Genomic DNA, 27,375 nt, shown 5'->3' on the forward strand with positions numbered 1-27,375 from the left:
GAATGAGCCGATGTGATCTGGCAAGGGAACAAAACCTGTATTGCGCCCAGGGGGCCTTGATATACACGACGTTGTCTCGTTGCAAGAGCCGTCCACTTTCACAATCTCAACTCGTGTTTGCGTGTGCGAACATCTATATCTTCACTGCCACCCGGATCCACGACCGACCCTTCGTGAAAGCGCTCCTGCATCCGAAGCATTGTTGCCTCATGGTAGACACGCTGAGGGTGCCCGGCTGTCACGTTCTCGCGTACTGAAATACCAGGCCGTCCTCCGTTCTCTCTCCCTGGGTCTCCTCTCTGCTCTGCGTTCCATCTCCACCTGATCACCACCTCTCCTCTTCCTCTCCGGTCGCTATGGGCAGCTCATCTGACGCCGCAAGCTCACCGTCGCCCCCGCCACTCGGCACATTCATCGACAATGGCGCTCTTGAGCTCGTCGAAGTCCTCGGGTATGGAGGCTACGGTGTCGTGTACCGCGCTGTCGACACGTATTCCCTGAAGCCGACATCCTACGCCGTCAAATGCTTGCCGCACTCACAGAAACGCAATACGGCGCGCCAGCGCCAGCTGCACATGCGCGAAATCACTCTCCACAAGCTCGCATCCGCGCACCCCAATGTTGTCACCCTCCACCGTGTCATTGAGGACTACCAATATACTTATATCGTTATGGACTACTGCCCCGATGGTGATCTGTTCGCGCAGATTTTGCACCATCGCAGGTACCTGGGCAACAATGCACTCATCAAAGACGTGTTTTTGCAGCTGCTCGATGCAGTGGAGTACTGCCATTCCCTACATATCTATCATCGTGACTTGAAGCCCGAAAATGTTCTTTGCTTCGATGGCGGTCTGCGACTCGCCATCACGGATTTCGGCCTCGCCACAACTGACGAGATGAGCACCGAGTTCCGCACCGGCAGTGTCTACCACATGAGTCCAGGTTAGTGCCATTCTCTTTGTCACTCGGCATTGCTAATCGCGGTGCAGAATGTCAGGGCGCGTACTTCACCCCGACGCGAACGTACTCGCCGCTATTCAACGACATCTGGTCGCTCGGCATCATTCTGCTCAACCTCATCACGGGCCGGAATCCGTGGAAGTCGGCTGCGCCCGACGACTGCACCTTCCAAGCGTACCTCCGCGACCCCCTCCACTTCCTCCCTACAGTCCTGCCCATCTCTGAGGAGGTGAACCAGCTTCTGGTGCGTACGCTCGAGGTCGACTGGCGGCATCGGATTACCCTGCGCGAGATGCGTGCTGCGGTCAAGGAGATCGACAGCTTCTACTCCCCCGATGTTCTCTTCGAGGACAGCATGGCGCGTTGCCCCTGGGAAGCCGGTGTCAACGTCGATTCGGAGAGCGAGTCGTCGTCGTCGTCGTCCGCTTCTGCCGAGGAGCCCGAGCCCCAGCAACAGCCCCACGAGGACGAGGGCTTCACTTCTACGTGGAGCGAGTCAGAATCCGAGATGGTCTTCGCGAATCGCAGAACCGCGCAATCATCGTGGGCAGACTCGCTCTCATACGACGCGCCGCGCTACGACTCGTATGGGCGGTCTATGTCGCCGTCGCCGTCGTCCCCGCTGTTCACGACAACAAAGCTCTTCGATGCGCTCGACACGCCCAGCAACCCGTCGACATATTCTGTAGTTTCATCTTCTCCTTCGTGCCCCGCCACGCCGGGGCTTGACGAGCGATTCAGCCAGCAGCAGGTAGTGCAGCGCCCCCGCTTGCACATCAACGTCAACACGGACGCGTGCCGACCCGTGTACTACGACAACAGTGTCGTCATGCTCTCCGCCCAGTCCTCGTCGATGCACACGGCGCTCGAGTCCCAGATCGATGGCTATGCGCTCTGCTCGCCATACCTCTCCGCGACCATCCCCGGGAAGACGTCTCTGCTCTTTACGTCGCAGGACGAGCTCAACGGCGCAAACGCGGACGACGAGGACGTCATGGACTCCGCCTCGGCGTACACGTACCCCACGATCGACGACCCGCCGCCGTCCGCCGCACGTCCTGAGTCGCCCACGCTGGGGCTCGGACTCGGCTCGCCCTCGGGTAGTACGACCGCTGTCGAACGCTTCACGTACAACTGGGAGCAGTACACCGCGCCGTCTTCCCCCACGCAGGATCCGCCCATCTCCGCGCTCTCCTTCCTCACGTTCTCCTCTACCCCCGCGCCATCGCCGCAGTCCGAGCGCGCGTGGCACACATTCGCGTTCACGCCGCAGCCACAGAAGGCCGCGCCGGCCGCGTCCCTGTTCACGTTCTCCTTTCGTGCGTCACCTACTTCGCCAGCTCCGCTCCCGATTCGCCCGCCGCGCTCGCCCGCGTCGCAGGGCAAGGTTCGCACGGCGAGCTTCCTGAACCCGATTCGCCTCGCGTTCCCTGGACGCTCGTCCTCGCCGCTCGCCCGCGCGTCTACGCTATCGCCCGTGCAGCGCAAGCGCGAGCGCGCAGCGACGCACACGCCTCCTGCGCCTGCGCCCTCGTTCGGCACGAGCTGGGCATTCTCCCAGTCAACGTCGTCGTCGCCGTCGCCGCAGCCGTACCTGTGCCTGCCGCCCGCGGCGGGCGACAAGGCGGTCGCAAAGCTCACCAGCGCGCAGCGTGCGTCGCAGCGCCGCAAAAAGTTGCGCGAGGCGCGTGCGTGGTTCTCGCCCAGCAAACTCTTCTCCGCCGTGCTCCCGTGACTCGCTACGAACCCCTCATGACCATGACCTATTCTTATTGCAAACACTTTGTTCATTTATATCACGTAGCATTCTTTATCGCATTCATCATCATACATCTCGAACATCCACATCGCATCCACTCACGCACACATTGCACACATCGGTCGAAGGCATCACTATATTTGTTCCTATCTTTATCTCGGTCGAGCCGTGTACTACAAATTCAAGGACAACCCTGTTGTATTATGCCGTCACACATGCACATACATGCACCTCTATGCAACGCACCACGCCCCCCACACGCTGTCTGAATGCTGGTATCGTGAAACCGCCCGAGGCTTCCTCATTATTCTCGCACAACCTGGCAGCATACCGTCATCGAGCGGTTGTCTGCTGTCCACCTGTCTTCTCCGACAGCCTGTCAGTTAGGGTTGCATCTGGCGCGTTGGCAGCTGGTATTTCTAGTTTCTGCGTGGCCTCCCTCCGCTGAGAGCGGTTGTCTCCTCGGAAGCCGATGAAGTATACCGTGAGCGATTCGCCGCCTGCGGCTTCACTCTGCACTCATGTCACACGGTAAGCCTCACGGACGTTGTGCCCACAGTATCCAGGCGACGCACAAAGAACAGAGACAACGAGTGCACATTTGCAAATGCAGCGCTGCGCAGTGGATATTCTGTGACACCTATCTCGCCTTCCAGTAGGCTGATATTCAGATTTGGGGTGACCTCTTCGGCTTCTGCGAAATCCACGATAGTCGTGTGATTCGCATATATACGCAGATGCCGTGGCGCCACTTCACCTCTTCCTGCACATGTACTGTATATGACGTAGATCATACGAGAACAAATTGAATTGCCTACCGAGTTTGAGTAGTATGGACCTGACGCGGACGTTCTGAGTGAACGGGACGTGAATGATGATCTAGAAGATATCCATGTATGGACTGTGGATTTCTATGCGAAAAGCATCTCGTACCTGATCATCTACACCTGACTCTGCCGATTTCGTGGTGTCGTTGCGCTCGTCCCAGGGCTTGATGACTGCTTGCGCGTCCTCTGGGACAGTCAGATTCAAGCCGTGCACACTTCGTCCGTCACAGGTGCTGCCGGCCAGAATGATGACACAGGCTTACTTCATTTTGTCAATGCATCCATAGAGATTGTTCAAGTCCGTCCCTTCAATCTGAGACGCAATAGAGTTGTCCGAGGAAGACATATGCCTGGAAGATGCACTGTAGTATATTCTCGAGAAATTCCGGATAGTGTTCAGCTTTCGCCGTGTAGTAGAAGCACACTTTGCTAAGATTCAAGCACAGCACAAACGTTAACTCCAGTACTTCAAACTAGGAGCTCGACGTCGGTGGAATCCAGAGAGCATCGCTGTCCGAGTCAAGGCCGAGGTGTTACCTGTCACAATATGACCCCACGTGATACATTGTCACAAGGAGGACATGTGTCACGCCTTCACTGGCAACGACCAGCAGCGAGCCCGCACGCTGTCGAAGACGATGAGCTCTCTCACCAGACATGCTGTGTCTGGTTCATCTCGAGCTGCTCGAATACATCGCTCAGCAGGCAGACTAGGCTCTTCAGCCGTTTTCGTACGGTACAACACTACCGACTCCAATGCCTCATCCTCCTCCGATGCTCTGACACCCAGCAAGTCGACCGGCCTTGACCTCGAGTCGCTCAAAGACTTCAATTTAGGCTACCCCAATCTCATGGATCCGGACATTCTTATGGACCTCCATGAGTCGCAGACATTCGCTGCGAGCCGTCGCACACCTTTTCAAAACAAGGTTACAGTCAGAAACGACCCTTCTATGTTTCTTGCAATGCGAGAGCAAAACAAAAACCTAGGCTCGTCAGAGGCCGACCGACGGAAGCGCGACCGCGAGGATGCAGACAACCCGCTTACTTTCCTTCACCTAACGTCCGCCGAGATCAACCGCCTATACAGGTTCCCTATCCTGCGGCGCCGCGTGGTACAGCAGACAGGCAAGGGGAAGATTCCGCGGCAGCACGTTGTGATGGTCGTGGGGAATCAGAACGGGCTCGTGGGCATCGGCGAGGGGAAGGCGCATGAGGCACAGCGCGCGACGCAGGCGGCGCTGAAGGAGGCCGTTCGGAACATGGACTACATCGAGCGGTTCGAGGACCGCACGATCTGGACAGAGATGGAGGGCAAGTTCGCGTCGACGCGTGTCATCATGCGCCCGCGCCCCGTCGGGTTTGGCCTGCACTGCAACCCGAACGTCTACCAGGTGCTCAAGGCGGCAGGGATCAAGGACATAAGCGCGAAAGTGTGGGGTAGTCGCAATCCGCTGCAGGTGGTTAGGACGTTGATGCGCATGCTGATGCCGGGGCATTCGCCGTTGGGGATGGGCGATGGTGTCGGAGGGCAGGGGCGCAGACTGGACAAGGGCTCTGGGCTGCGGGCGAAGGACGACCTCGAGCGGGAAAGGGGCAGGAAGCTTGTCCCGACAAGGTTGTGATGGTCTACCCAAGGTTCTACTGCGTCGTAACGTAAACCCTCATATATTGACGTGCATGCATATAATATATGGCATCAAACAGCGAACGTCGAGGATCGTCTTTGCGACATTCGTGCGCAAGGCAGTGGCGACACCTCGGGTTTGAGGAAGCGTAGATGCCGCTTGATTTGTTGGTGGCAGTCGTCTGGATTTGCTTTGAATCAAAACCCTCGATATCAGGGCACAGTTCTAGAGACTAGTCGCAAACAATGCTTCTCTTCATGTTGGAGGGATGTGTGGCTAACAAAGAGCCTCGGACTAGGACTGCCGTACAGAGGCTTAACCTTCCTAAGACCGTTCTTCTTGCCTCACTACTTCCAACTCCTGCGCGATAACCTTTGGGTTCAATATCATATGCTATAGATCAAACGGAAAACAGCTGGTAACGTTCTACTACCACAGATGAGGCGTCATTCTAGAGGTGAGCGATCAAGCTATATCTACAATCAGGGCGACACGATTGGCTCATAATATTCTAGTCATTTAAATCAGATAGGCGTCAGGAAATCCATTATCTACTCTTCGTCAGCACCGTCCATGAATCAAGCTAACAGAGGGGTGTTTAATAAGTCATCTCGCAGAAACAATAGAGATAGAGCTCACCAAGAAATGGTGATTTTACCGCACCAAGACGTAATTCGCTGCAAGACGGGCCATCACGTACATACCGATGACGGTCGGAATGGTCATGATGACGGCAGGTGTGACTGTCGAAACTCTCAGCGGCAGAGAGATCGAAGCCGACTTCGATATCGAAACCGTGTGTGGGTGGGCGGGGGCTTTGGAGATCTCAACGGCCTCTAATGGAACCGGTGCTTGCGAGGAAGGTGCAGGCAAAGTGATGGCTTGCAGAGCGAGTGCCGTCGTCAGCCCTCGGCAGCCGATGAGCGTCTTCGCCGCGACGAGCTTGTACACCCAGCCCTCCTCCCAGCCACCGTCAGCAAGTTGCATCGAGAGCAGCTTCCGAGTGTCCACGGCGTTCTCGATGCCCACCGTTGCGCCTGCGATGATGCGCATCGCCAGCGCCAGCGCGTCGCCGTCCGCGCCGATGCGCTCGCGCACGCGCTCCCGGAAGACTGGCTCGAGCTTTGCATGAAGGTCGGCATCGGTGCTGGCAGAGAGCAGGCGCCCGATGAAGAAGAGGAAACACTCGGCCGTCGTGTAGTAACGCGTGCCGTCGAGGTACGCGCGATGCACGAGGACGTGGTACACCCAATCAAGCGTGCGCTGCAACTCCGCCCCGCGGCCGTTGGTGTAGAAGAGGTTGAGTACGTTGACGCACACGCATGCGTCGAGTCGTGGGCGCGTGTGGTCGAAGTATGTCTGATGTGATGTATCTCCGTTAAGCGCCTTTCAGTATCCCATGCGGCCGCTGCGAGGTGCTTACCTGTACGATGCCATCAGGATTCCTATACTGCAGCATTTGGTCAAGAATGGAGTGTTTGACGTCTTCTGATGCCCCCATTATGGTCAGCCCAAGCGAGGTCGTATCCAGGTCATCCGGGAAGTCGGTCTTCGTGAGGACACCCTTGCGGCCTAGCAGCAAAGCGTCAGAAAAACGAAGACATGAACAAGGCTGACTCATACCACGGAAGAAGTTCCAGGTGTGTGATGGCGGCTCTGGGATGGAAATGAGAGAGCTATGGATTAAGGAGTCAGCTAATAGTCATCTTTTTGAATGGAACAGGGAATACGTACGCGTCATGAGTCGCCTCAAGGATGAGCAATTGAGCGAAATGCTCCTTGAGCTCTACTCCGCTGTTCGTTACCGAATGGAGACGTCCAGCGTTAGCTCTGAGAAACTCCCAAGCTCGCTTCGAGGGCGATCCGCAGAGATTCCGCAATTGCCGCATGACGGCTATTGAGTCCTCGAAGACAATGCCGTGGAAGCCAAGCGATCGTGCCGAGAGCACGTTTTCGACCTTGTCGTCGATGAAGACGGCGCGAGAAGGGTCCAATCCCGACTCCGAGATGACATGGGTGTAGAAGGCGAGGTTGGGCTTCCGCTCCCCTGCAGCTGCCGAGGTGAACACCTTGTCGAAGATGTCCCAGTTGATGTGCTTCGTGACGCGAAGGAACTCGTAGTCGGGTGCGGAGATGTTCGACATCGCGAACACGCGGAGTGTGCCACCGGATTGCGCCTTGAGGTCGCTGACTAGAGAGAGCAGCTCATGGTTGGGTGTCAGCGAGTCACGGGCCTGCCTAAACGCCTCCGCAATGTCGGCGGGGTCGAGGGAGAAAGCTTGGCCGATGCGTGTGTGGCACTCATCGGCACTGATACGGCCGCACTCGTAGTCGAGCCATGTGAGGTCGGAGAGGATCTGGTGCAATGTCTTGCCAGATATCTTTGTCTTCGTCTCGGGGGACCATGAGAACATGACGTCCCCAAGATCAAGGACGATGGCGGTGAGGGGTTCTGCAGACATGGTCAAGTCAAGGGGCTTGAGTCAGCAAATAGTGATTTGAGGACACAGGTGTTACTCGAGACTTTATAGAATCTAGACCCGAGCGCAAAAGTGCACTTTTCCTCGGCCGCAGACCACCATTTTGGGGCATCAATGACAGCCTATCAAGCCCGCTGGTTCCTGGCGCACATTGGGCATCAGGTATGCGTGGGGAATGAAATTCACATAATTGCAGTTGGGGCGCGAGGGTATAGACTCCGACCCGTTATAGTATTGAATCTAGCGGCCGTATCAGGTTCTTGCGGAGCAGCATGGGTCCGTTTCGCCATCGCGCTTCACAGCAAGGAGCTCTCTAAGTTATACGCGCACAAAGCCGCGAATGTTCCTCGTTGATATCTGTGTGCCTTTCCTTACCTTCTTCGTGATGCTCTTGATGACCCCCGGTAACCTATACGCCACTAAGTCAAGAGTGATGTTGTTCTAGTCCAGATCTCAAGTTATTATTCGATGATATGTTTACGCATGTGAGTAGTGGAAAGTATGGATTTAAGGCGAGTTCGACGACGGGGAAAGTACTTGCCGTTGACGTGGCGGTTGTTTAGGCGCCCAGTAGGAGGAGGTGGACACTTTGGGCAGGATAGCTCAGGCGTCTGTGTTCCTTTCTTCCAACTCTTCATTTCAACCCTTCATTCTACGATTGCGATATATCATGGTATATTACATCAGAATTAGGAGGCGCAGATATGTTGACATTCGACATATTGCGATCTCCGAGATTCTCTGACGTTAACATTCTCGCGTTGCCACGTTGAAATGATAGCAGCTTCTGATACACATTCAGTACACTGCAGTGCAGCGGGGTGCTTCCAGGCGTGCTGTATGTTTCTCGCAGACAAGGCATCAGAGTGGTTGGTAAGCACATCGAAGACAGCGCTTGCCAGCTGGTATGTACCGCTTCGCGATCAAACGAGGGTTTCGTAGTTCGAGTTCGAAGCTTGGTTGCTCATGATGACACCAGGGCGCATCGGCTATGGGGGCTGTACCAGCATTCTGCTGCGGTGATATCAATCCGTTGATCGTAGTAATTCAAGATTAGCAGGTTTGCGCACGGCCGCAGGCCACTTGAACGGTATGGGTCGCCCACTACATCTTATAAACTCTGTGTATATTCTTAAGCCGTTCCTACTGTGTATATTCACGAGTCTGTTGCTATCCATGTCTCGGGTATTCGTCTTCTCAGCAGCAGCGCTTGTTCTCAGCAGCCTTTGTCAGGCACACGATTCGGCACAAGTCGTCTTCGAAGACACTTCGTCTTTGTTGTCTTCATATGATTACGTTATTGCTGGAGCCGGCGTCAGCGGTCTGGTAGTTGCGAATAGATTGACCGAGGATCCTGACAGTAAGTCATGTTCCCGTTGCCACTTTCAATTACTTGATCTGATCTCGTGTTCTGACAGTCACTGTACTTCTCATCGAGCATGGATACTTCGACGAGCGCGAGCCATACACCCTTGTCCCCGGTCTTGCTCGGATGGGCCTAGGCATTGACAACGCGAAATATCTATTCAACTATACATCAGTACCACAGCCGGCGCTGAACAACAGGACATCTGGCATATGGGCGGCTAGCGCGGTTGGTGGTGGCTCGACGGTCAACGGAATGGTCTTTCCTCGTGGAGGCGCAGTCGATTACGATGCATGGGAGGCGCTAGGCAATCCCGGTTGGGGATGGAATGGCATCCTCCCATTCTTCCAGAAGGTTAGTGTGGATCGGGAGCAGCGCAAATGGAAGCTGATGGCGATCATCCAGAGCGAGACATTCACACCACCACCACCAGCTTTAGCCGAAGAGTTCTCGATCACATTCAATGCTAGTGCTCACGGCAGCTCAGGCCCGATTTCATCGGCCTACCCGAACAACTTATGGCCCTCAATGAGTCAGTTTATTTGACGCATGCCATTACGTCGCTAATATCTGTGTATAGAAAACTTTTTCCGCGCATGGCGAGAACTAGGCATCTCGTATACAGCAGACGGAAACGACGGGAACGCGTTCGGAGCGTACTGGATGCCCAGCTCACTCAGTGCCACCAATCAGACTCGCTCATATGCTCGCCAAGTGAGAAGTCTATTTGTTGCTTCAATAGCCTTGTAGTCTAACGCTTTCATACAGCAATACTACGATCCTGTCGAGAGCCGGCCAAATTTGCACATTATTACGGGTCACGTCGTGGACAAGGTAGTATTTAACGACGACCTCGACGCTACCGGTGTAGTTGTAAGAATTTCAACTCGAGATTATGAAAGAAAGCATCTTGACTCCGACTCTCAGGCTGTCACTCGCGACAGGCGTACCGAGCGAGTTGTTCATGCCAACCGCGAAGTCGTCTTGGCAGCGGGAACTGCCAATACCCCACCAATCCTGCAACGCAGTGGAGTTGGCGCGCGCAAGCACCTTGAGTCTCTTGGAATTCCCGTCGTAGTCGATCTCCCGGGAGTGGGACAGAACGTCCAGGACCATCCTGCCCTGCACTTCGTTTTCGAATGTGAGTGCTCTATTGCTGTAGATTTCAAGTTGGAGTCAGCCTGACAATGATATCCAGTCAAGAAGGATCTTGTACCGAGCCCGATGCAGTTGGACGACCCGAACTACGTCGCTGAACAACTCAATGTCTACTACGAGAATCGCACTGGCCCGTTCACGGACAATCGCGGGCTTGCTTTGGCCATGATACCGCTGCGGAATATGACTGACGAGTATGAATCTATTGTCGTGGAAGCGCTGGCGCAGGACCCTGCGGCATATCTCCTTCCCGATGTAGACGAAACCGTGCTCGAGGGTTTCAAGGCGGTGAGCACTCTGGCGCCACTTCCCAGTCTATGTCCTCTGCTTACAGACAATGATCCTAGCAACGCGACATCCTGATGGACCACTACCGCTCCTTCGAGGCCACCGCAATGGAGATCACGTACGAGGGTCGCGCTGAATTCGACGCCGCGCTGCAGCGGCCCCTCTCGCGCGGCACGATCCTCATCAAGACCGCTGACCCGCTCGCCGTGCCCGAGATCGACTACCGCGTGTACACGAACCCCGTGGACATGCGCGTTGCCGTCGCCGTCGTGCGTACCGCGCGGGGCTTCATGTACACACCCGCCATGCGCGCTCTCGGTGTCGTCGAGCACGTTCCCGGCGCCGCGGTCCAGAGCGACGCGGAGATCGAGGACGCGATCCGCAGCACGCTCGGGCAGCCGACATTTGGGCACATCAGCGGCTCGTGCGCGATGCAGCAGCGCGCGCACGGCGGCGTCGTGTCGCCACGGCTGCAGGTGTACGGTGTACAAGGCTTGCGGGTCATCGACGCGTCGATCATGCCGCTGGTGTCTACGACACACCTGCAGGCGACTGTGTACGCGATCGCGGAAAAGGTATGCTTCCATTGCAGTGCCATAGCGGCTGATCGCTGACGTGTCCGCAGGCTGCAGATCTCATTCGTGCCGACCAACTGTGAAAATGTTATAGACTGTATCTGGGCGAGTACATTGAAGACGTTCGACTGTAGAGTATACGACAAATAGAAATCTCATTGAAACTGGACGAACTGCTAGCTGAAAACAAAGCCTGGTCTCTATGCCACTACCACTGACTAGAGCAGCCCTAAGACTATCATGGAGGCGGAAGGGGCAGAGTGGAACTCCGCTAGTTCTTGATACAGTGTATGCGTGCGACACGCAAGGCCTAATCTACAAATATTTACAAGTACTACTTGCGCGACTATACTGCGTATGAAGCGGGACAACGACACTCGAGCATCTAGATTCTACATCTCGACAAACCCTCTGCGGACGTTAATTGACCTCCCAGCGTGTCGGGGCACCCGGCGCCTGGCACAAATGATTTGCGAGCGTGCGCGCCGACGAGAAGAACTTTCTGCAGTGCGGACACGCCCACTCGCACACACGCCCGTGCTTCACGACCTCGTGCCGGAGGCGGTCGTGCTGGCGCGAGAAGTGCTCCGCGCAGCCAAGCGTGCACGGGAGCGCGCGCGGCGCCTTCGGCCGGTGCGTGCGCGCGTGCACGCTGAGAGTGTACTCGTTCGCGAAGCGGCGTGCGCACTGCGGGCAGGGCAGCGTGCGCTTGCGCTTCCCGGGTGCGGGAGTAGGGGAGGATGAGGGGGGCGGCGATGGGGAGGGATTGGAATTGGACGGAGAGGGATTGGAGGTGGACGGAGAAGGGTTGGAGGTGGACGGAGAAGGGTTGGAGGTGGACGGCGACGGACAGGAATTGGAGGGGAGCGGCGAGGGGGGGCTCGGCGCCGAGGATACGGGGGTGGGTGGCGCGGCGGTGGCGTTCGTGCAAACGCTGGAGGCCAGCTGCGGAGATCCTGGGTGAAATATTGCCAGTCTAGGGCTTGGAGAGATCAGCATGTCGGAGTTGGCTGTGGGCGCCTCTGCCCTGCTCGCGATCTCGAGATTCGAGGCCGCATGCATTTCGTCATCGTTCGGGCTGACTATCGCCGGCATATCTGAGAAGTAGTGCCGGTGAGCCGCGACTCCTGGGGCCGCTGGGCAAGTAAACGAGAGTACCACTGACCGTCGTTGTATGGGGGCCATTCAAATGGATGTGTGAGCATCATAGGCTCGTAGAATACACCGTTGGCCGACAATGTGTTGTAATCGGTTCCTATCCGGCATCTTTGAGGATAACAATACTCAAGAGTGATCAGGTTATCTCACCTGTGAACGACATGTCAATGCCTCCAGGGTTGCATGGAAGTATATTATTTTGAGTGCTGTTGGTGAATTGAATGGCTGTAGCAAAAGTCAATCAGAACATGTGTCGGTTTGTTGAGTAGGAATTGCACATACCTGAGGCATTCGAGCCCTCAGAAGCACCTTGGTAGTGGTTGGCCGCTTGCGCGTGGCCGCTGTTCAGTGTGGTGTACACTCGCAGAATGTGCGCTTCTCCATCATCTAGTGTTTCGAAGACGACCGAGTACAAGCTAGAGAAGCCACCTGAGATCTTGGTGATGAGGCTTCCAGTCGAACGATCGAAGAATGATTCGAAGTACTCACCGATGCCGGAGTTCGATGCTTCAGCGAGAGCCGACGGTTGCACATCGAATGAGAAGCGACCGGAGGGAAGCACGCGGATGCAGACTAGCAAGCGACTGAGTTCATCCACTGGGAAGCTGAGAGAAGACATCGCTCGCGAACGGCTGGAGTGCAAGCGGAGCGGATGTTTTTGGCTTTAGAGACACATAGCAAAAATGTGGAGTTGAAGCGGGTATATGCCGTGGATCGGAGGTGTAATTCCCATTCCTCAGTTCGAAACGCCCGCCTGGGATGGGATTGGCTTGACCAGACCAATAAATGTCACTGCGTCACACGCGTGCCCCTTGCCTTCTGTGCTTTCATGCAGGCCAACGCAACGTGCAACTTCCAGCATCCACGTACGTCGGGCTTCCCCCATGGGTTTGATCGTGCAGACCAGAAGCTCCATGCAGACGCCTACGGACGCGCTGGGTACGGTATGGGCAATTTGATCTGTGGCTGACAGATGTGAGATGCTGGATCTCCCGAAGGTTGCCAACGCCGCCATGATGCGCGTCCCTTCGGGATGCAGCTGTCAAACCTGTGGTGTATGGATGACCCCATATACAGACGAAACGATGAATCTGCGGCTTGCGTTTACACCACCGGGCACAGCAAGGTCACCGACGGCAAGTTCCGCAGTGCGCGCGCGTTGTGGGAGCGTACATTGGTGGCAGTGGATGAAAATAGTGCCCTCGCAACGGAGAGCACGAGGGTGCCAAACACTCCTGTTGATTCAGGTGACAACTTTGAATAATTTCCACGAAATCGCACATGCCTTTCTGCTGAGCGCAGTCGCCATACTGTGCGTCGGCAATCAGTCTGAGCTTAGCAGAGATCCGTGGACAACGTCTCCACAAAGTCCAATCAGTGAGGAGCGCACCAACAGGAACGTACGCCACAGCCTACAGGGCGGGTGAAGATATTCGACGTGAGCCCCGATCCGACGCCGAGCCGGAGGGTGAACGCCACATATCGAGGAAATTGTAGTGGGAACGACTTCTAGTGCCAACCCAAGAACTGTGCCCGGGGACATCGCTTCTCGAACAATCAGATGCCTTGTACCGACCGCAAGGTTTTGCCGAGCATGTTCACAGTAATCTCGGCGGGTGAGCGTGCGCTCCGTGGTGTTGAGATGCAAACTGTTGCTGTGTCCGACAGCTCCAGGTATATTTAACCCGATTGAACCCTCATTTCTCAGGCCACATGAAATTTAACGCTTATTAGCGCTATTTTACATAACTCACGTTAAGTAGCTCGCACCCTCATGCATGTCGCAAGTTGATTCGGAGGATTTGGGGCGAACAGACAACTCGACGATCAATCAGGTATCTGACTGTTCAATATGTTGCCTGGAGCTTCAAGTGCTTGTAGGTCGTCGGTTCCTTGACACAGCAACATTTGCGCTTCTGCTAGGAATCTGATCAGAGAATCAGTGTGTTCCAGCCAAGCGCCAATCAAGTAATCGAGCAACCATTTTCGGCCAAATTTCCCGCACTCCTTGTTGTGCCAATCTGAGTCTGTTCACCATTCTTCACTCATGAATATTGAACTTTCTAACATTTCATTCTTTCATTTACATTCTTCCCGAACAGCCCAGTCACGGACGAGACAATCATCTTTCCATTGCAAGCGTTGCTTGAAGCCCCGGCGGGTGAGAACAGTGCCTCTTCCTCGCGAATCCGCTTCAGGGCTTGGCGCAACCCAGGCCTCAAGCGGTCCGGACGCTCGTCTCCCAAGCCTTACGAATGCGGATGCTTGATACTCTCGCGTACGAATCGCCGCCGCTTCGAAATCGCTGACCACCCTGAAGCCAAGTACGTGATGATTTATGACAGCGAACGTTGCTTTGTTGTCTGTTGTGTGATGTTACGCATCCCTACGTACACCATATCATGGGAAAGGCCGTCCGCTGTAATCAGAACGATGACCCATACGCTGGCTCGGCGACTGCGACGCGAGGCGCTGAGGCACCCGCGCAGACCCTTTGGTTGCATCCCCATAAGAAAGGCAGTCATATCGCAGAGCGCTTTTGCGACGCCCGGCAATGGGTAAGTACATGCTGTGCTCAACGTGAGGAAGGAACATCTTTCTGACCCATGTCATTGGCTGCGCGTAGGAAGGAATTGCCGTTTTCAAGCACTCATCGATCTCGGGGACGTACGACGCTGGTTCGCCTTGCCGTAATCCACATTTACTGCATAGACTGGGTCGAACGTGGAAGATTGACAATCCCAAATGCAAAGCCTACGTCCTATGACAGGTTGTATGCCATATTTGGTTCATGTATAAAGAACCTGTCCCGCTTTCTTTCATACACGAGCAAAGGGAGAGTGTTTCTTTTGCGGTGGTCAGTCACTGACAGTAACAGTTCCCTACACACAGCGTAGCTGTAAACCTTTCTGGATGCGGAGCGGCCGTCCAATATTCGAATTACGCTCATCACCGCATCATGCATCAATTCCAGTTGTCAAGCGCCCTAGTCGTACTACCCGCTATGTCGTGGACAGGGTACGCTGCGGCCGCACGCACAGGAATGAGTCTTCAAGTACTCTTGTAGGCGGTCTAGTGCTCCCCAAATGCCTACTACCCTCAGGATGCTCAACAACAACTTGTTAATCGTGATCGGCACGTTTGCCGTCTGTGTCTACATCGTGTTGCAGAGGTCGAAGGCACGTCTCCCGCTGCCCCCAGGGCCGCGCAAATGGCCGCTTATCGGCAATCTGCTCGACATGCCCGGCGGGAGGGCGTGGCTGAAGTATGCAGAGTGGTCGCGCGAATACGGTGCGTGCGCTGCTTGAGGGGCCGAGTATTTGAATCGTGTCGGGCGCTGAAACTATATGGGCGTGTATCAGGTTCGGATATCATCCATCTAAGCGCGGCGGGCACGTCCATACTGGTGCTCAACAGCGCGGAGCTCGTGAACGAGCTCATGGAGAAACGTTCTGCGATATACTCGAGCAGGGCGCAACTGACGATGCTGCACGAGCTCATGGGGTACGTTCTCCACAATCCTTACCGTCTACCTTGCATCCACGACGGCTGGGAGAGTTGGCTCAATCAGTGCCCAGATGGAAGGATGCCTTCTCATTTGCGCCGACAAACCCAACGTGGCGCGCCCAGCGCAAGATCTTCATGCAGGCGCTGAATCCGAACAACGCCGCGCTTTTCCATGGCAAGCAGCTCCGGGCGACGCACGAGCTGCTCTGGCGCCTCCACAAGGGCCCCGCGAACCTCTTCCACGAGCTGCATCAGTGCGTTTCGGTCTTTGTATCTCTGCCGGCGGTACACGCTGATCAACGTTCGTCGCTTGTGTCCCGCTACAGCTGGGCGGCTATCCTGATCATGGACATCACGTACGGCATCCGTGGCGACGCCGCCGACCCGTACATTGAAACAGCCGTAGAAGCACTCGACTCCATGGCTATTGCGGGTGCGCCCGGCGCGTTCCTTGTCGATGCCGTCCCCCTGCGTGAGCGCACTGTGTCGTAATTCGCCCAGGCCAAGACAGCTGATGCGTGTGTGCAGTGAGGCATATGCCCGAGTGGACCCCCGGAGCGGGTTTCAAGCGACAAGCGCGCGAGTGGAACGTCCTGAGGCAGAAGATGGCGAACAGGCCGTTTATAGCGGCGAAGCAGCAGATCGTAGGTTGTTTACTCGATGGGGAAGGGACGTGGGGCTTGACGGGTCTATAGACGAGCGGGTCATACACGCCCTCTCTGGTATCGAATGCGTTAGAAGCGGTGGACAAGAATCAGGACTTGGCGGAGCAGGAGGAGCTCATCAAGGGTGCTGCGGTGACTTCCTATGGAGGTGAGTTTGTTCTCAGCTGCAAATGCGACGCAAGTGACGGTGCGGCTTTTAGGGGGTTCTGATACAGTAAGTCACACGACTCTTGAGGCGCTTTCTGCGAATATATGTGTCTGTTCCTAGGTAGTCGCAGCAGTGTCTGCGTTCGTCTTGGCCATACTCCAGCACCCTGAGATCCAAGCCAAGGCACAGCGCCAGCTAGACGAAGTATTGGGTCATGGAGAATTGCCCTCGTTCCAGGATGTTCAATCCCTTCCCTATATCACAGCGCTCGTCAAGGAGGTCCTACGACACAACCCTGTGACCCCATTAGGTATGCTTCAGAGGCGCACGCTCGATCCCAACTCACTTGGCGCCTCCAGCTATCCCACACTTACTCTCTGAGGACGACACCTGGGACGGATACTGGCTGCCAAAGGGTTCTATTGTAATGGCTAACGCCTGGTACGACCATGTGGTCTTGTACGGCGATGCACACTAAAAGCGGCGTGTTCTGCAGGGCGATCCTCCATGACGAGAACACATACCCCGATCCCATGCCGTTCAACCCGGACCGCTTCTTGCGCCCGGATGGAAAGCTCGATGAGACAGTGAAAGACCCTGCGACGGCGTCCTTTGGCTTCGGCCGGAGGCTCTGCGTATGTATCCCGTTTTGCCCACTATGGACCCAACATATGGACTGACAGCGTCTCTGTTTGTTCGTGCAGCCTGGTCGGCATATAGCCCTCTCGTCAATATGGATCTCCGTCGCGTCGATTCTAGCATGCTATGTCATTCGTAAAGAGGTGGATGCAGCCGGACGAGAGGTGGTGCCGGACGGGGAGTGGTATGGAGGCCCGACGCTGTTCAACCGTCCTCTGCCGTTTAAGTGTAGATTCACTCCTCGCTCGAAAGCCGCAGAGGCAATTATTGTATCACTAGAGAATACCGTGTAACAATGATTGCAGGATTTTATCATCGGATCATGCTGACATTAAGAGATGGTAGTGTTCAAGCGACGTCTGCGCGAGCCAATTCCAGACATGCCAAGCCTTCCTGAGAGTTCACGTCGATGAAACCTTCGACAACGGGCATCCGTAGGGTACAGATCTTCGAATCTGAAGTTATGCCCTGAGGACTCCTTATCTTCAGACCACGAGGTGACGGTTCCCCCCATTATGTCAGCCACATCTAGGGAAGTTTGCGCATGGGGATAGAGACTTGAGACCGAGACCTGTCGAGCGGACCTGGACAGACATTAACTCGAGTTCTCTCGCCATGTATGCATCTATCGACGCGCGTATGAGGTAGAGTAAGTATCGAAGATTCACGCGATTGTTGTGGCTGATTATACGGTGTTTGCGTACTTGCGCAGTATCATTGCATGCGTGTATTGCTCTAGAGCACGAGCTTCAAACGCAATCTGCGTGGAACTTGCAATCAGAGTAGACAATAATATGGGCAACGCAGGACCTTTCCCACTTCTGTCAAATGGATAGTGATCTAAAACAGAGTCAACATTCTATTCGTGCCCACTCACCATTGGATGAAACAGTAGAGTAATGCAGTACCATCTTGCTGATATTGGGGTCCACGCCTCGAACAACGGATCCAGAATGTGATCACTTCTCCTGGGCTTATGAATCTTGCGCTCGCGAGGTTTGAGCTTGTCATTGGGACAAGGAACCATGCGTCATGCGCAAAGCACGTGTGAAATGCACTGTAAAACTCAAAGGGAACGGTAAAAGGCCCGATCTCATCGCTGTCACCGAGCTCGGCATGAGCGCTAATTGTAAACGAATCTGCCTGCAAAAGGAATACAGTGTAAATCCTGGTTTCTTTACCAATATTCCTTCCCGATTTCATGTGCCGCCGGCACTCGTTTGTCATCTACCCTCCGGCAAGCGAGCAAGATGCAGTGTCGCCGATAATGGATTTTCACGTTCGTCTGGCAGGTATTGACTGACGTTGCGTAATAAGCGGCCATTGCAGAACTCCTACTTCTCATTCTCCATTTCGTTCAACATATAGTGTCGGTAGCGGTGTGAGAAGTGACAATGTCTCGACGCATGTTGATGAGAACAGGATTCTGCTGGATGGAATGGGCCGGTTCGAGGGTCTTATCTTGCCAGTCTGGGTTCGGCAAACAGAATTGGCCACTAGAGAATTGAGGTTCAGTCAGCTCGAATGTATCCGTCGTCGTGTGCGTCGTTTGTGGTGAGCGGCCAAGACGGGCGCGGTTGTTCAGGCTAATCATGGCTGTATTCGCGTACCTGTGCACACGATCAGCATGCCTATAGTTCGGTCTCGGACAGCGCAGCATACATCTTTGATAGCATTATCATTCTGCGCAAATCGCAAATAAGTGTCTGTCAGAACCTCGAAAGATTACTCACGGCAAGTCGCAGAGAAGCGTAGGTAATGCAGGTCCTTGGACATCTTTATACATGTCTTCGTATCGCTGCAACGCGATTTTGTCGCGTATGAAGAGTGCAAGGGTAAGGACAGCAACCCCCGCTATGGTTGTGTCATTCACGACGTATTCTGAGCTCACAACATGGCCACGCACCAGTGGAAGCACCGGTCTCTAAGACATACACAATGAGACGATTAATAAGAGCGTCCATTTGTCCGTCTCCGGTCTTGTGGCGGTGTAGCTATCGCATATGTCAATAATCCATTTCAGGCAAGCAAGGAAGAAAAGATCTTACCAGGAGTGACATTGATGTCGCAATCATGATGTCGACTAGCGCGCTACCACCAAGCCAAACCTGTTTAGTCTGTCAGCGAATAGAATTGGTATAGATAAAATCGGCGTACCATGATCGGGGTGGCTGAAACTTCCCAATGCTGTATGAATACATCGTCGTAATCTGAGGAAAACTAAGGATGCGCTCGTTGTTAGTTGATGCAATCGAACCAGATATTACTTACAGTACCAGATTGCCTGCCACTCATCACTGTGCTGACAATGCCGGCAGCTGATTGTCCGAGAGAAAGCTAACACAGAAGGTCAGGATCAGCACATCCGGTGACAGGATACGCAGACTTACCAGCACCACTAGGAACGCAAGCCAACGTAATCGCCTCCCTGATATGACGGATATGCGCCATGCATAGAACCATTGCACAACTACAGATATAAAGATGGATAGTATAGGCACGCCATACGTCAGGAGGTTCAATGGCATATAGTTCGGCGGAAGGTATACAACGATCAGTTGAGCATACACTCCAGCAGACTGAAAGGTCGTCTGGAGCAGCTCCATTAGGAACGTCACGTAGACTGCGTATTGTCAGTTGAATAAATCAGAAAAGCACATGTTCCTTACCGAAACCTTTCAGAGTAACTGAATCATTTGGAAAAGTAATGTAGTAGATATCTCCGAACACATCGGCGACGTCAACTTCTCGACACCGACTATATGGATTGCATTTACTCACATAACTGAAGACTGAGAAGCCCTTGTAGACCCCAATTGAAGAACGAGCCGATCAACTAAATACCAGGCATGAGGCGAGTCCCCATTGACATGTCGTGATAAGCGTACCAGGGGTCCGTATGGACTGGTTCTGTATTCAGCGTTATTTGAGGATCTCCAATAAAGCAGCAAAACGTCTTACACAGATATGCAGGAATCGCTGTCGCCCCCATTCCCGCAGCTTGTACTCATCGTCGGAGGGTAAGAAGCGTTGCATATATTTGGTGCCTAATGAGACACTTAGTAACGCTCTGGGCGTTTCCAAGTGGAAGGCCCGATGACTCCGTGGCGCCGTACAACCGCAGGCTCTCAAATTCCAATACTCAAGTGATGTAGAAGGCTGCTTCGCTCTGATATGATGCACATCCTATGCACAGGGTTTGAAGTAGAACATCTGCGACAATGAACCTCAGTCAATGTAGCGTTGATACAGAAGTCTACAATCACCAGTCTCCACGACTTGGGATGGACAGCTGTGGCGACGAGATCCAAAACGTTATAGCTGCTGCGAGAATGCGCTGCGGGATCATAGATGCGATGTTGCAGGATCTTCTTCCCACGTAGGGTGATAGTGAATCCTAAATTTATATGCCGCAACAAGCGCTCTTTGTTCAGAAGATCAAGTTCAAATCTATACTACAATTGAAGACGACTTTTTCCCACGGGAGTCAAAAATGCGACCTCATTGGCTCTTGCTTAACGTGATCATGTGACACGCACCTGAGGCCTGCGCCCCGGCAACCATATACCTTGAGCTTTCTTGGCTGCATTGCATACCAACTTAGGCTCGCAGTGCAGATAGATGGCACAATTCAGGAATAGAACAACAGGCTTATCAGCATGTTATGTCTCTCTTCCATGGTTCTTCTGCCTTAATGAGGGACAAGCGACGTCTAATGGCATTCGGATAGAGCTTCAGGTATGAAACATCAACTTTATTTCACTGTACCTAAGGGTGTTCGGACACTTCCCAGGATGTTAGTGTATGTATGGTACGTAGAATGTAGCACCAGACTTACGAGCTTCAGTAGAGGTGTTGAACATCAACGTTAAGCACAATAGGTATATTGTGTGAAATAACATGGTGAGTCAGTGCTACCTATGATAATCAGGCTCAATGAACAGGTTTGAATATGATGACAGGAGCAGGGGCACCAGGGGTGCAACAATGACACCCTGATCCTGATGTGAGAGCAGTGTCACGCATGCATGCACATGCAGGGCAAATGGATGTACTTGGCTCTTGCTTGCTCTGATCATGTGGCATGCATGAGAGCACTGTGAAATCCACTCCCATCTTTTTATAATTCAACGGGTTTATACAGAGTGCGACCAAGTTATTACCAATGAACTCTGCGCCCTCATACAGAAGTGTCTAACAGTGCACACCCCACAGAATGTCTTTGCCGTAACATAGCGCACACCTTCGAGGGAGGGAAGTGCAGGTCAGAGTCCTTGCACACAGTACACCACGTCGGGAATCTGAAAGCAAGAGAGGTGAGGAGGGTTGGGTGGGGTCATCTGCTACCCCGCCCGCTGTCCCTTGATGGGATGCCGAGCTTGAGGAGGCCTCAGGTGCAGGGAGCACAATGCATCGGCAGCATCCCACTTCTTCCAGAGGATAAGTAGGTCCTCGGTGCATGTTTCCACTGAACACCACTCAGTGAAGGCATCGAAGTCTTCACTCTGAAAGTACACGAGCTTCAGAACCTTTCCACGGCTCTGGTAGAATCATTGCCACTGGAACACATGTTCGGTGTTATGGGCTTAAAGCTGCGTGCTTGCCCTGGAATGGGGACACCTGGCATCGTGATCACTGAGTGCTTCAGCAAGGAGTTCTGCTCGCACAAAGGTAGCTTGAGCTGCAGGAACTCAAGTACATTGTCCACTGACAAGCCACAATGATCATTGACTATGATCATCGTGGGGATACATTAGCGAGGCATCCTTCAGGCTTTTGTTCAGATCTGTTATGTACACTTGAATAGGATTTGCTGCCGGGTTTCCAAATCGCCTCCACACGGGTATTTTTGGAGACCCGGAATGTGGAACTGAGTGCGATATGCGCTGCAATGTAGTCTTAGGTCTATAACCATACTACTATTCTTTTGTTTGAGTATGGGACCAAGAAGCTCAAGTATGCAAATTATACCTATGGTTTGAGTCATTCTGCACTCACCACCATACACGATAAACACTGTACTCGACGAGAATATTTATATTCACAGTGTATTGTCCTTTTCACTGTTATCCGCAGCAATGCGCAGGTACCTGCTAGTCAAATTACAAAGTGCATGGGCATCACTTTGATCTTATCAATGTCAAAATCGAATGAAACATGATATTTCTATCTTTATTCAATTTTTCTTCTATATTCAGCACTGAAATATCAGATAGGCAGATTCACCTTTTTTTCGATCCTACAACACTTTCCGAAAACCTTGGGTTGCACCATATTTCTTTCTGAGATGCGAACACTTGTGCTTATATCGCGCCTGAGTCCCGATTGGGCCCACGGTCCTCAGGCTCTCCCTCTACTAGCACGCCATGCCCATCCCTTTGTTGACCAGAGCCCTCAAAAACATGGTGCAATAGTTATAAATGCTTTACATATGATATAAGGTCTGTATATCAACGCTGTTGGTCAAGGTTGCTCACAGAATGCAGACTACTTGCAACGTCTATCTAATCTATCAGAGAGATCTGATGAGTTTCGCATTATCGGCCTGCCTCATTAGGCAATGCCGGATGTCTCCGCGTCTGGATGTGAAAAAAAAGGCGCAACCCAAGCTTTGTGGAAAGCGCTGTAATTCTATCACTTGTGCGAAAAGATTGATCACTGCATGCAGTACTATTGAATCGTATCAGATCTACCGTGCGAGCTCTTCTCAAGGGTCAACATCATCGGAGCGACATCCACGCGATGATGCACGTATTGAGAGGAGGATACCTGAGAGTCCACATCAGCGCTCGTGCCCATGTAAGTCACCACAACTGTGCATTCGCCATGGTCCAAAGCTCAACAAAACATGCAAGATTGGCTGGCCTCTTCCTGAGTGCCTCAGAGTTCCGCCCCGTCAGGGCCCGTGCCAATGAGTGAGGTCGAGTATCTTCGTGAATGCTGGCTAGAGCTATCTTCAACGAGGGCGACCTCTCATCAGCCTGAGTACTGTCCGTGTGGACTCATAAGGTTTGTACACACGGCGGACGATATACAGAGATCTGAACGGTACGCAGTAGTATAGACATCCTTGAATTAACGATGAAACCTACGATCTCAGTCGGATTGTTCGCGTCCATAAGCACACTTCTCAAATGCATGATTGTGAGGTTGACCGTCGCATGCCTGATACAGATGTCTCACAGCATACGTCCACAATCGTTGATGCGAGCTAGCCCCAATACTACCAGAAATCTTACATCAAGGTTCACTCGAATCAAACGGCAGGCCAACAGCGAACGACCTTTCTCACACGCGTCCTTCCTTCCTCTATGCACATCAAGATCGAAGGGGAAGACGAAAAAATCCCAGGCCCAAGGTACAGTACGAATCTATGCTTGTCTTACGCAAGATCTAACTGTGAATGAACATCAGCTGAAACTATGACTCAACTTCCCGCACGATATTACGGCAATTTGAATCCTCCCTTCCACAATCGCCCTAGTAAGTTGTCGGGGTCGTACTGTCGCTTGACTTCCTGTAGACTCGCCAGGTTGGAGCTCCCAATCTGCTTGTAGATAGGCTGGCTGCCATCCGCGTAGTTGAGATATAAGAAACCTGAGCGCGCCATTAATCCCATGCGTGATTACCGTTGGCAGGAAACCGGCTTACGGTTCAACACTCCACGCTCACTAGCGATAAATTCAGCCCACGCCAAGAACTCCCGCGATCTTGCTTCAATGACATCGTCCAGTGATGCATCAGTCCAGATGACATGTTCGAGGATGACTGTCGCAGGGTATGAGGGTTTACGTTTTCCTCGTACACAGGATCAGAATGAACACACGGAATAGATTATCGCCTTCTAGTCCTGCAGGATTGTTGGCCGCCTCAGTCGCCTTGATGAAATCCTGGTTGATTGGCTGGATATTCAGGCTCCATTGCGTACCGTTCACAGCAACGAGGTCCGAGAAGAGCTCCTGGCCGTACTGGAACACTTCGAGGACGGTCTGGGGGTCAAGCTCGAAGGTGAGCGTCCACCAAGCCGTGCGGAAGCCCGACGGGTCACCCGCGGCGAAATCGGCGGTGATGGCGGTGATGTTCGTTATCGTGAGGGTATCAGACGTCGCGTCCGGGACGAACGGCTCCAAACCAGAGAACAGAGGTGGGAAGCTGACGGGTAGGAGATACGCAGTGGAGACACTGATAGCATCGTCATCAGCGGAGGGAGTCTAGCAGGGCAGGTGAATAGACGCAACAATAGGTCATAGTCCCTCGAAGTCTCGTTCCAGGCTAGGGTGACCGCAGAGAGTCCTCTTGGGTCATCCTAATAAACGGTCGTAGTGAGTAACAGAGGTCCACTGGTCTCAAATGTCAAAACGCACAGCAAGCTTTAATGTGAAATTGGCCAAATAGTTCAATATCGCCGGTGCTTGCGAGATGTCCAGGGAAATCGTTCCACCCCACATATCACCGAGAGGGAAGGTTTCCAGTGTATAGCTCGTGACGACGCCGTAATTAGTAGATCCTGATTATGTACCCTTGATTAGCGCATAATGCGTGTATGGAAAGGTCTGGCTTTACCTAGGCCGAGTGCCCAATGAAGATCGGCGTTTTCACTCGCAGAAGCAGTAACGATGGTGCCATTCGACAGAACAATTTCTGCGAGCAGATATCAACCAGTGCACTCCGACTTACGGTGAAAAGCTGAATGCACCGTATTCCGCGATGTAGGTGGGGGCTAATCCATACTGATAGCTTAGGAAGCTGATGCCGCCTTCCATCGTAAGTGCATCAGTGAAGTGTTAAATGAGACTAGTTCGAGCTCGTACTCACCTCCCATGAGGAATCCGCCGACGCCGACGGTCGACGCACGACCTCCGACCACAGTTAAGTTGAGCGGGCTCAGTGTATCGTACACTTGTGACTGAAAACACAGATCATTCAGCGTACGTCGCAAGTACTACATGAAGAAGTATACCCATGGAGCGCCAGGCTGTAGTGTCGCCGTCTTCTGATCCGAGGAGAGGGAGACCGAATTCAACTGCTCCAGGTCGATGGTGAAACCAGACGGTCCAATATTGGACGATCCTTTCCAGTTCATGTGCCCGCCTGAGCGCACTGCAAAATGACAACCCAGGCGCGTAGCCTGGTCGATAATTTGCGACACTTCGCTTGCCGTCGTTGGGGACACGCGGCATGCTGGCTTCTGCGATGTCTGTTGTGCGGAGTAGTACGTGATCTCCTCCTGCATGTAAGCTGTGTCGTTCGGGAAGAACACGTTATTAGGGATGATATTGCTGAGCGTAGCGCACTATGCACATCGCCATTAGTTCTCTAATTCTCGTTGAGAGCCCAAGAAAAAATATACATACACATTGATTAGCAAGCGATTCCACAGTCCCCGCAGCCGTGGAGAGCACCAGAGCGGAGAGGAGTAGAAGGAAACGCATTGCTGCTGCTGCTGCTGAAGTTCGTCTACAGGTTTGGTCTTTATATGTTGCCAGTGGCCTTACGATGACTCACACAGGAGTCTCGGTGAAACAAATGCTCGACAGCTGCACATGCTCCTTGCCCTGTGGCGAGATGCTCGGGATGTCCGGTGTGGCTGTTGCTGTTCTACATCATGTTGGACAGTCGTCCAACACGCCTGTCGAAGGAGCAGGAGCAGGAGCGGCCTAGAAAGACGGATAGAGGACTGCGCGATACCTTAACAGTGTATGCTTATTTCCCAGCAGTGCTGCATGCGGAATCGTGCTATGTCAGGCACAGCATGGGCGGACCTGAAAGCCAAGACATGCCAGGATGGCTGGTTAAATCCTCACCGATGGGGACGTACCGCGCGCAATGGCATTTACGGTTATAGCGCTGATCACTCCCACGCTGGACTACCTGTACTTGTCGTGGCGGTTCAGATCTTGAATGTGGCTGAATGATGAATGACGTGACCGAGAATGAATGGGATGACGTAAAAGCGGACTTCGCGTGCCTCTGCCCATCTGTAGCAGGCACACTCTAAGGGTTCCACGAAGGAAGTCACACTCTTCTCACTGTTGACGTTTCCAGCGCGATCATCCGTCGTCCATACCAGACGGCATAAGATGATACCTGAGGTTCACGGAGTCCAGCCATACGAGTGTTGTGACGCAATATGTAATCAGGATGACTGACATCGCGTTTCAGTAAAGCGAAAGCCCTTTAGAGATGTTTATTGCATACCTTCCGCCGCGAAGAGATGTTTCAGAAGAGAGACCTGGGCCTTCTCGTTGACGGACCCATGTAGCATGAAATGCCAATAATCAGCAAGTCCATATACAAAACAACTGGGCGCTGTGACCTGAAAAACACTCCACCAGGACTTCGGAAGGTGTGGGTAGTCAGATCTGTCATGGACTTGCTGAACGACGCATGAAATATGTCGAAGCTATGCGACGGATGGATGGTCTTGTCAACATTTTGCTCTGCTCCGAGTCGATTTACTCGGAACAGACTGCACAATGAATCAGCTGCTGCAACCGGAGCACGCCAATTCAGGTCGTCCGACCATGCGACAGGTTCTGTAAGTAGCAAAGCTTTACTCGTGCAATCACTTACGCTTCCATCCACATTATTTCACCCGGACCCATGCGGAAAATCTCGAACAAGCAACTCTGAGTCCGAATCGAATCGTGGTCACACAGCCACCGCGCGACCACCTTTCGGCGGAAGTAGTAATTGACATTCCGCAGATTATTGAATCGAGTTGCCGACGGTTGACAGCGTCGATCAAAGTCAATAATGGTGTACAGATTCGTGAAGGCGTGTGACCTACCTTCTAAGGCGCCCGCTTAAGGATGAGTTAAAATAAGGCCGAAAGCTTCCGTCATTCTCGTAAATCCCGATTGTGAAGCACAGACCGTATCAGTATGTTCTCCGTGCATGCGTAGCTAAAGCCTGAGCGATGAGATGATGAATTCGTCTAGTCCCTTGATGCCGTCCGTCAGATACTTCCTCGGGGAATCCTAATCGAGGCCGAGATCGCCTTGGTCATTTCACAATGCGGATACCATTTGTCGCCCGTTAGGTCCTAATGTGCGTGCTCCGGTGTTGAAACACTCTCCGCTACCCGCCAAGCAGCCACTTGGTGTATTGCTGACAGGACTTGTATCACAAAGGTGGCTTGACGCGTCTCGCACTGATATGTGGGCAGCATTATTCGTCCAGCCGAGACTACAGTCACAGCCTTGTGCAAGAGC

At 53.3% G+C, this 27,375-nt stretch overlaps 10 protein-coding genes across 10 annotated transcripts; 4 read left to right on the plus strand and 6 right to left on the minus strand.

Moving 5' to 3' along the window:
* Positions 1-380: 380 nt before the first annotated feature.
* POSPLADRAFT_1118291 (hypothetical protein) lies at positions 381-1,288 on the plus strand (the record flags this gene model as incomplete). Its single annotated transcript, XM_024483494.1, has 2 exons — positions 381-945; positions 993-1,288. Coding segments are annotated over 2 exons (861 nt in total), but the record flags the coding sequence as incomplete, so codon positions are not given.
* A 1,616-nt stretch (positions 1,289-2,904) lies between these two features.
* POSPLADRAFT_1070432 (hypothetical protein) lies at positions 2,905-4,026 on the minus strand. The gene is made up of 5 exons (XM_024482399.1): positions 3,813-4,026; positions 3,656-3,764; positions 3,541-3,601; positions 3,298-3,485; positions 2,905-3,235 (listed from the first exon to the last, which is right to left on the minus strand). The coding sequence occupies exons 1-5, from the start codon at positions 3,893-3,895 to the stop codon at positions 3,056-3,058; spliced, it is 621 nt and encodes a 206-aa protein (XP_024337695.1). The 5' UTR covers positions 3,896-4,026; the 3' UTR covers positions 2,905-3,055.
* A 392-nt stretch (positions 4,027-4,418) lies between these two features.
* On the plus strand, positions 4,419-5,174 carry POSPLADRAFT_1047223 (hypothetical protein; the record flags this gene model as incomplete). The annotated part of the gene is made up of 1 exon (XM_024479230.1): positions 4,419-5,174. The coding sequence occupies one exon, from the start codon at positions 4,419-4,421 to the stop codon at positions 5,172-5,174; it is 756 nt and encodes a 251-aa protein (XP_024337696.1).
* A 638-nt stretch (positions 5,175-5,812) lies between these two features.
* Positions 5,813-7,639, minus strand: POSPLADRAFT_1047224 (hypothetical protein; the record flags this gene model as incomplete). Its single annotated transcript, XM_024479231.1, has 5 exons — positions 5,813-5,854; positions 6,009-6,536; positions 6,601-6,749; positions 6,801-6,853; positions 6,912-7,639. The coding sequence occupies 5 exons, from the start codon at positions 7,637-7,639 to the stop codon at positions 5,813-5,815; spliced, it is 1,500 nt and encodes a 499-aa protein (XP_024337697.1).
* Positions 7,640-8,833: 1,194 nt separating this feature from the next.
* On the plus strand, positions 8,834-12,008 carry POSPLADRAFT_1146377 (hypothetical protein; the record flags this gene model as incomplete). Its single annotated transcript, XM_024485923.1, has 6 exons — positions 8,834-9,017; positions 9,076-9,377; positions 10,377-10,469; positions 10,529-11,044; positions 11,408-11,677; positions 11,721-12,008. The coding sequence occupies 6 exons, from the start codon at positions 8,834-8,836 to the stop codon at positions 12,006-12,008; spliced, it is 1,653 nt and encodes a 550-aa protein (XP_024337698.1).
* Positions 12,009-12,338: 330 nt separating this feature from the next.
* On the minus strand, positions 12,339-13,217 carry POSPLADRAFT_1034477 (hypothetical protein; the record flags this gene model as incomplete). The annotated part of the gene is made up of 4 exons (XM_024477024.1): positions 12,339-12,352; positions 12,485-12,631; positions 12,692-12,775; positions 13,073-13,217. 4 exons carry the CDS (start codon positions 13,215-13,217, stop codon positions 12,339-12,341), a joined length of 390 nt encoding a protein of 129 aa, XP_024337699.1.
* A 1,989-nt stretch (positions 13,218-15,206) lies between these two features.
* On the plus strand, positions 15,207-17,454 carry POSPLADRAFT_1057852 (hypothetical protein; the record flags this gene model as incomplete). The annotated part of the gene is made up of 12 exons (XM_024480962.1): positions 15,207-15,220; positions 15,270-15,493; positions 15,565-15,706; positions 15,781-15,963; positions 16,036-16,181; positions 16,238-16,353; positions 16,405-16,522; positions 16,575-16,588; positions 16,643-16,832; positions 16,882-16,963; positions 17,019-17,157; positions 17,227-17,454. The coding sequence occupies 12 exons, from the start codon at positions 15,207-15,209 to the stop codon at positions 17,452-17,454; spliced, it is 1,596 nt and encodes a 531-aa protein (XP_024337700.1).
* Positions 17,455-18,518: 1,064 nt separating this feature from the next.
* On the minus strand, positions 18,519-20,750 carry POSPLADRAFT_1047227 (hypothetical protein; the record flags this gene model as incomplete). The annotated part of the gene is made up of 10 exons (XM_024479232.1): positions 18,519-18,771; positions 18,895-19,015; positions 19,068-19,155; positions 19,210-19,269; positions 19,319-19,348; positions 19,433-19,498; positions 19,552-19,784; positions 19,943-19,997; positions 20,389-20,611; positions 20,701-20,750. The coding sequence occupies 10 exons, from the start codon at positions 20,748-20,750 to the stop codon at positions 18,519-18,521; spliced, it is 1,179 nt and encodes a 392-aa protein (XP_024337701.1).
* Positions 20,751-21,504: 754 nt separating this feature from the next.
* POSPLADRAFT_1145745 (hypothetical protein) lies at positions 21,505-21,711 on the minus strand (the record flags this gene model as incomplete). The annotated part of the gene is made up of 1 exon (XM_024485834.1): positions 21,505-21,711. A coding segment is annotated over one exon (207 nt), but the record flags the coding sequence as incomplete, so codon positions are not given.
* A 1,810-nt stretch (positions 21,712-23,521) lies between these two features.
* Positions 23,522-25,593, minus strand: POSPLADRAFT_1066382 (hypothetical protein; the record flags this gene model as incomplete). The annotated part of the gene is made up of 9 exons (XM_024482067.1): positions 23,522-23,758; positions 23,813-23,929; positions 23,988-24,343; positions 24,400-24,467; positions 24,526-24,668; positions 24,725-24,802; positions 24,977-25,067; positions 25,122-25,454; positions 25,516-25,593. The coding sequence occupies 9 exons, from the start codon at positions 25,591-25,593 to the stop codon at positions 23,607-23,609; spliced, it is 1,416 nt and encodes a 471-aa protein (XP_024337703.1). The 3' UTR covers positions 23,522-23,606.
* Between the last annotated feature and the right edge of the window lie 1,782 nt (positions 25,594-27,375).

The sequence above is a fragment of the Postia placenta genome (genome assembly GCF_002117355.1).
Source record: "Postia placenta MAD-698-R-SB12 unplaced genomic scaffold POSPLAscaffold_9, whole genome shotgun sequence".
Lineage (NCBI taxonomy): Eukaryota > Fungi > Basidiomycota > Agaricomycetes > Polyporales > Adustoporiaceae > Rhodonia > Rhodonia placenta.

Bases quoted from the DNA above. Each gene is read 5' to 3' on its own strand.
- POSPLADRAFT_1070432 (XM_024482399.1), bottom strand. From the start codon at position 3,895: ATGTCTTCCTCGGACAACTCTATTGCGTCTCAGATTGAAGGGACGGAC. The intron at 3,486-3,540 runs GTAGGCAATTCA...GTACATGTGCAG, and splicing joins GTCCATACTACTCAAACTCG to GAAGAGGTGAAGTGGCGCCA. The intron at 3,236-3,297 runs GTGCGTCGCCTG...ACATGAGTGCAG, and splicing joins ACTCGTTGTCTCTGTTCTTT to AGTGAAGCCGCAGGCGGCGA.